This window comes from Citrus clementina, unplaced genomic scaffold (assembly GCF_000493195.1).
Source record: "Citrus clementina cultivar Clemenules unplaced genomic scaffold, Citrus_clementina_v1.0 scaffold_3, whole genome shotgun sequence".
NCBI classification, from domain to species: Eukaryota; Viridiplantae; Streptophyta; class Magnoliopsida; order Sapindales; family Rutaceae; genus Citrus; species Citrus x clementina.
The window spans coordinates 36,722,214-36,729,887 of record NW_006262339.1 but is presented as its reverse complement, the minus strand read 5'-3'; the positions used below and the strand labels follow the sequence as shown (position 1 = coordinate 36,729,887).

General features: G+C 30.5%; 1 protein-coding gene across 9 annotated transcripts in view; it reads right to left on the bottom strand.

Annotated features, from left to right (window-relative positions):
* Positions 1–2,373, bottom strand: part of LOC18048219 (DNA polymerase I) — a 13,732-nt gene extending 11,359 nt beyond the window's left edge. For 6 of the 9 annotated variants that reach the window (XM_024188873.1, XM_024188875.1, XM_024188874.1 and 3 more), the window contains exons 1-3: positions 2,226–2,373; positions 984–1,202; positions 277–499 (exon numbers count right to left, since the gene is read on the bottom strand). In XM_024188873.1, the coding sequence (XP_024044641.1) occupies positions 277–499; positions 984–1,142 (382 nt within the window). In that variant the 5' untranslated portion in view covers positions 1,143–1,202; positions 2,226–2,373. Of the gene's footprint in view, positions 1–276; positions 500–983; positions 1,203–2,225 lie in introns of those variants that run through there. The other 3 variants (XM_024188880.1, XM_024188881.1, XM_024188879.1) reach the window with 2 other exon arrangements.
* Positions 2,374–7,674: the final 5,301 nt, after the last annotated feature.

Here is a 7,674-nt window from a genome sequence, read left to right as displayed (position 1 = left end):
AAAAAAAAAAAAGATTCAGATTCTATGATTTTCAATCTTTTGATAACCAAGTCATGCAATCCAAACCATAACATGCCTTAATAGACCAGGATGGATTTATACCCAGCATGTTCAGATGACATACAAACCACAGCTCAATATTTTGTAAAAAAATTCAACCATACAAGTAACACCAAAAAGAAAAAGAAGAAGAAAGAAAAGAAAATTAAGGAAACCTTCAATTTCAAAATCAATAAACCATTTGGCATAAATCAAATAAAGAATGATTTCACATACCCAGAATCTTGTAATAAGCTCTATAAATGATTGACGTTCCATCAATAAGCATTACTCTGCCATTTGAGGGTTTTGGATTTACTGCACTTTCTTCAAACTTCACTGGATCAAGTGCCTCTACGGACAATGTTTGATCACTTTTAGAAGTAACTATACTGTGAAAATTTGCACGACCAACTCCACGAACATTTGTACTCAAATTAATAGATAGACAGCAGGAACCCTAGGAAAGAAAAACCAAGTCCAAGAAAATATCAATCAATAGCTGCATGCTAGTTGCCTCCTCAGAAAAAATAGGGAAAAATGAAATTTTTAAAAATCTTTCTTACTTTTTCCAAAAGAAATTAGATAAACAATTATGAATTAAAAGAAAAAAAAGAGTGAACGAACAAGATGTGCAGAAAACTTTGGAACAACCTTAACAATCACAAAGTTATCTATTTACAGCACAAACAGAAAAATGAACAACCATTAAACATCTTCTACCCAGTGTAGACTAAACAAGGCAACACATATCACATGCTAAAATTTTAATTTAAGATGAAAAAAGACAGATACAATTAATCTTCATTAATCATATAGCACCAGAGAGCTACAATGAAGCAACTTCCTATTCCTATTTAAAACATTAGTAGAAGGCTCATAACACTAGCAAGAACTCTTCCACTTTTTATGAATTTTGTTTAATATATACTTTCAAGAGTTACCTTTGTGGATTGGGACGATGAAAGACGGGCTAGATCAAATCTCTTGATATTAAACAAGGTGTTTCCAGTTCTCTGAGGCTTTGAGAATTTTTTTCTAAGGCAATTTAAACTTCTCCAGAAGGAATGGATGCGAAGATTCAAAGACTGCTGATATGCCATTAATCTAAGCAATTAGACTATGGCATGGCATGGTAAAAGAGACTTCAGGGTGGCAATAACCTGAAATTCCAGAATCAGACCTTAGATAAGAAGAAAAACATAAAAGTTATAGCAAATATCAGCACAAAAACCAAAGGTTGAGTGGTAAAGGTCCCCTGGATTCAATCTTTTAGTATGGTCTGGCAGTATTCTCCAGTTTAGAACTCAGTGAACACAGTACAGTCGCAGGATTTCTGGGTACTTGGGAAAAAAATGTTTATCTTCCTCTCAGAAAACAAGAAGAAGCAATAAAAAGGCAGTGAAGGGCAAAGAAAGAGGAAGAAGATTTACAAATGGACTTCCAGCGCTACAAAAGCAAAGAACCACACAAAAGCAAGAAAAAAGAGGGTGAAAATTTTAATTCTGTTTTGTTCAAAAACCCAGAGGAGGAAAATTTCTAAAAATTAAAAAGAAGTCACAGCAATTCAAATCTCTCAGAACTTTAAAGGCAGATAAGGCCTGCATAGCTCCACTAATTTACATATAGTTAAAAGGCATAAATAGATTATCCAGAGAGAGACACTTGAGAAATCATGGAATGTATGTACCAGTCTCCTACATCCACAATCAGGTAGTGGATCAATCATGACATGAAATGGTAAATGCAAGATAATAACCAAAAGCCTAATATATTGTTGCTACCAAATATCTATAAAAAACAAAATCCCAGATTGAGCCGTTATTTTCATTTTTCAGAGCAACAAACTAAAATAAGTGTTTTAAAATTTTTTTCCCCTCATTTTCAATTCTAATTTCAAAAAATCAGCGCTAAAGAGATATAATTTCAAGTGCATTTGATTCTTCTCTACTTGTTAATGCCAATAAGCAAATCAAATTTCACAATGAGAAATTGAAAAAAATTACTTAAGAATAAGAGAGACCCTAAATTCTTTTCCATTTATATTTCTCAGTGATTCAACAAAAAAAAAAACAAAATTACTGCAAAAATCAAATAGTTCAAAAGAAACAATAAATCAAATAAAAAATTTGTTTAACAAATGTAGGAATCAAAAGAAAAGAAAAAAAAATCAGATAATCACTTACATGGACTTTTGCAGAGCGCTATCGAGTGAACTGTTGCCCGACAAAAGGAGGGAATCGACGAGGCACGTATTACTTGTCTCAAGGGTTTTATGGTTCTTATATCAAATTTTCGGCATCCACGTTTGAGCCTTCATTTAGTCCCATGTTATTTATTTACTGGACTACTGATTTTTGTAAAACAATTTAGCCACAATTAAAAGATAATGATGCAGCCGAAATTTGAAATTTATGGTATTTTATATATTAAAATTTTAAAATAATTATGTATTTATTTTAATATAGTTTTATTTATAAATGTTAAAATATTGTGGTATTTAATATATTATTTATTTAATATTTAAATTTAATAAGGATACAAATGTAAAAGTATATATTTGTAGCTTTTTAAGTTGAAAAAAACAAACAACTTAATACTTATTTTCTGAGATTTAGACAAAAAAATAAACATATTATTTAGATTTAGACATTCAGATCTATTCAGAATTCAGACTAATTCAGGTCTATTCAGATTTCAGACAAAAAAATAAACACCACCTTACTTTTTATTAGAGAAAAAGTAGGTAAGAGAATAAAATTTTGAGGGATTAATGATAAGGACAATCACTATCGTTTTTTATTTTTATATAATACTCTCCTTATCATTTAGTCTCTCAAAAATTTCTTCTCTCACTTGCTATTTCTATATCAAAAATTTCTTCTCTCACTTGCTATTTCTATATTTTTATATATAAAAAAAAGTAAGTTTCTTTTGAATTAATTACAGTCTCATAAAATCTATCCCTAATTAATCATTATTAGGACCTTTGTAATATTAAATAAATTTGTAGACATATCATAATCTTATAATAATTTTATCTTATTTTAAAAATTTTAAATTGTTAAATGCATTAACTAAAATAATGGTTAAAAAAAGAATTGGGGGTTGGGGCTTTGGTCAAAATTTGAGATAATCAATAATTTTTTTTTGTGAAAACTAATCAGTGTAAAATTAATAAAAAAAATTGAAAAACAAAAACTGCGAAGGATGTCTTGATGAGCTGTTGTAGTCGCCAGTGTAACTGTGAATGCTAAGAAGATCAGGGTAGCGTTGTAATTTTGTTAGCTCAAGTGGAGGGTGTAAAAAAATAAAATATGAATGCTTTTCAAATTTAATGAAATGACACATTTGTTCACACTCTAAGACACGCAGCGAGTGCAACAGTCGCTCGCATAAGCGACTGTTGCTAGCACTCCTCATCATATAGGTAGATCTTGGAGCTAAATGCTGAGCTAATGATAATGATGCAGCCGAAAAGCAAACAAAATTAATGGTAAAAATTTCCCTTCTTTTTGACCTGTTAAAGGACAAAAAGAACAACCAAAAAAATAGTTGGGGAAGTGCCAAGGGGCAAAAACAGTTTGACCATTAAACAATTTCTTGTAATAGCCAACTCTAGACCAAATTAACAGTTTGCTAATTAGAAAGCCCTAACTTGAATATATAATTATGGTAACCAGCAAAGATAAATTTGACTTGATTATACGCATTTAGAATGTAATGAGGAGTCATATTGGGCGAGAAAGAAAATGATAACTTAGGTCAATTCTCGGGCACGGTCAACTGTTAGTGACTATATCAATGAAAAACAGGGTTTGGATGCATATAAAAAGGGGCTGAACCATAATATGGACACGTCATAATTCTAATGAAGTGCTTATAACTTTTCTGTGCCTATGGATTGTGGCAAAACCAACCAAGATTTGAATTACTTAGCCTTAGATCTATGTATCAAAATAGTCACAAAAGTAAGGATTAATGTTTGTCTATACCTTCAACAAGAAATTGATAGCATGCTAGAACCTAGATGTAGGGCCAGATCCAGCTCATGACTAGTGGGGGCTTAAGTCTCAATTGGAGAAAATAAATTCTAAAAATTGAAGAGAAAATTACTTAGGTTTTTAATTAGTTCCTTTTAAATCTATTAAAATAATCCTCCATAAATCTATAAAAATAGCCCACATAGACTCATAAACCCATAAAATTTTTATATTTTAACTTTAAGAATTATTAAAACCCACAAACTAATTAAAAATAATAATGTTACAATTAACTATACACGTTATTTTACTATTATACAATTTAGTCCCTATTATATCAATGTAAATAACCTCCATAAACATATAAATTCATAAAAAAATTTAGTTTTTACATCTTATCGTTATGTAATTTAGCTCTCGTATTAAATTATTTTTCTATATCTGCCATTGCTAGTGGCGAAAGAAGTAAAGAACAGTTAAAACTTGAAACCATGAAAAGCTTGCATATTACCTCTTCCAAATCCAAATCCTACTAGAATTGATATAATCTATATACCATATAGGATTGTAAAACGAAGTGGTGAGAATATTAGAGGGCGGCAATACCACATCCTCTGAACACGAAGCTGAATTTCTTACAGAATCTATCTTCACCTCATCCAAAATACATGTTTCCGAATATGCAGAGTTTTTTTATGATTTTCGGCAGCAATTATGACTTAAATTGAAGGGAGAGGGGAGTAGTTTCCACAAATCAAGGCAAAAATTCTTTGTTCTCATGTGACAGACAGAAAAGAAGATATAATTAGATTTGCATGTGGTAATAGGAAGGTTCTTCTCAAAAAAAAGAAAAAAAAAGAGAAAGATTGTTGCTTTTTTGGGCTTGTGAGTAGGGGTGGTAAAAATACCTGTTCGGTCCGGATATGGACCACACTCGGGCGTTGTGGGTATGAAACAGGACCGGTCTTGGGCATCACTTGATAAATTCAGAATCTGAATTTTATTAAAAAAATTATAAAATATATATTATTTTAAATATTTATATTTATTTGACTCATTTATTACACATATATAAAATTTTAAGCACTTAAAATTTATATTTTCATGACAAAATTTTTGAAATAAATTTAAAACTTATAAAATTACCAAAAAAAAATACACATATAATATTAAAAAATTTAAAATTCGGGTACCCAGATTAAAACTCAACCCATACATCTAAAAATTGCATCCGGGTTGAATAATCCGGACATTACAATATTTAGACCCGGATCCGAATTTTACCAGCCCTACTTGTGAGCCGGATATCGAAGAGATGTCTTAAGTTAAGAGTGGGCCGGCCTTGTTTTTATTTATCATCCCCAATTGTCATTTATTTTGTTAGAGTGGGAGTTTTGGCACCCTCTAATACAACAATACCTTCTAACCTGTGACTATTTGAATTTGGAAAATTCATCTTTAATATTCATTTTCTTTACACACCCTCTACTATAATTTAAATTTAAAACTTTGCTCTATAAACCACTCAATATCCTAAAATTAACCCTAAAATTAAAACTTCAGATTCCATCTTGTTCTCTTCAAACCCACCAAAATTAGAATGAATAGTCTTTGTTTTTTTATTCCCTATTTGATCATAAACGAATTAAGAAGTAAATTTTTCTAAAGAAACATATGAATTAAAAGTTCCTAAACAAATCGTTTGCTGAAATCAAGAAATGATTTATATACCAAGATTAATTCAACTAAAGTCCTCTACTTGTTTCCTTGTTTGTTAATCTTCCATAATCCATTGAACTTTGCAAAACAATTCATCTGGTATAAAAATTTAACAAGCTATTGGACTTACTACGGAAAATCGCTTGTCTCTTTTGCTACAAATAAAACAATATCAAGTAATATAATCAATTCAATTGTGTATTCTACTGGTATAGAATCTTTGTGCGCTAACTCCTACAAATATACCCAACTAGTCCTTATCCAATAGTTCAAAGATAGATGTTTTAGGAATCTAAAATAAACGGGGACAAATGAGTTTTTGAACGAAAATAACTATTCATTACTGAGATAAATAAACATCACAAACAACTACAACAATTTGGCTTCAACAATGCCAATTTGGCCAATTTATGAGCCACTAAATTATAAGATCTAGAGAGAGACATAAACACAACATCAACAAGTGCTCAAATCTTACAAATTAACCAATCAATTTCACTCCAGCTTTCAAACTTGCCAATGATTAAACCCATCAGATTTTGCAAATCCGACTCAATAATCAAGGGATAAAGCCCCTTTGTCTTTGCCATCTTTAATAGCCAGTGTTTCAACAAATTTAACACCCTTTAGAAAATGATGTCTCCAAGTCGCTGCAGCCATGACCTTTCCTTGAGAGTTCCTTATAATTGCTCTAAGCTAGCCAATCCTTCATCATATTTCACCACTGCATCTACATTCGTTTTTTACCAAGGAGCATCAAGGAGAAGCCAGGGTTAAATGGATAGACTTTCCTCTCAAAATCGACTGGTTTGAAGAGTTCTGTTGGAGAAATCTATAAGAATTCAACAAATCCACTGCTTTTTTATAGGTTAGTAAAGGACAATAATTTCCTTTCCCAAGCTTGTAATTATTCATTGAACTCTAAATAGACAAGCCATCACCATAAACAACTCAAAATCATCTCCATTATCTTTCTTCGTTACAAGCTAGTCCAGCTCTTTGAAGCTTGATAGAGGAATTTCCCATAAAAGCTCCAAAAGAAGAGAGCATCCATACCCTTTTAGCATAACCGCATGTCTCTAGAGCATGCATTGCAGTCTCACAAGCAAATTTGCACCAAGGGCACCAAGAATAAGCTAAGATTTTCCTCTTGCAGAGATTTGCATAAGTTGATAGCAAGTTGCTAATGGCCCTCCCAAAAAAAATTATTTTTATTTTATTTTGTACACAAAAAGGAAAGATTCTAAAGTACATTAGAGATATTATAATTAATTAATGCATAGGTGGCATGCGTGCGCCAATTAAATATATTATGAATTACATGATAATTTTTTAAAATAAATGCCCAAATTATACATGCATTAATCAGGTATAGTGCTTCTGATGTATTCTAGAATATTTCCACTACAAGACTACAATAACTTAAATCCAGCTTAAATGCCATTAGAGCTAGTAGTGACTTTAGCACTAGGCAATTAACTAGTGACTTGGCTCTATATTTAGGAAGGCGGCAAATTTTAGAAATCTAGTTATTAATTAGTATAATTAAGAACTTTTTTTTTAATTAAGTGACTTATATGTTGTAGGAAAGCCTAATTTTAGGCATCTCCCTATTGTTACTCTCATTCATAAATATATATCTCTTTAGATTTGATAATCTTCACCTTAAAAATAAATTATTTTGCGGTATAATAAGGGTTTTAAATGTTACTTTAATTTATTTTGTTAACTAAAAAAATTCTATTCTTTCCCTCTCTAAAAATTTTCAGTTAAAAAATTTCTTTTTTTCTTCTTTACAAAGAAAATCATTCTCTATAAAATTGATTGTCATTATTTAACCGTCATATCACTTCCAGGTGCTATCATTCTAATTATTATTTTTAGTTATTATTGTCCTTATGTAAATCTAAAGCACAAAAATATTTAAAAATTA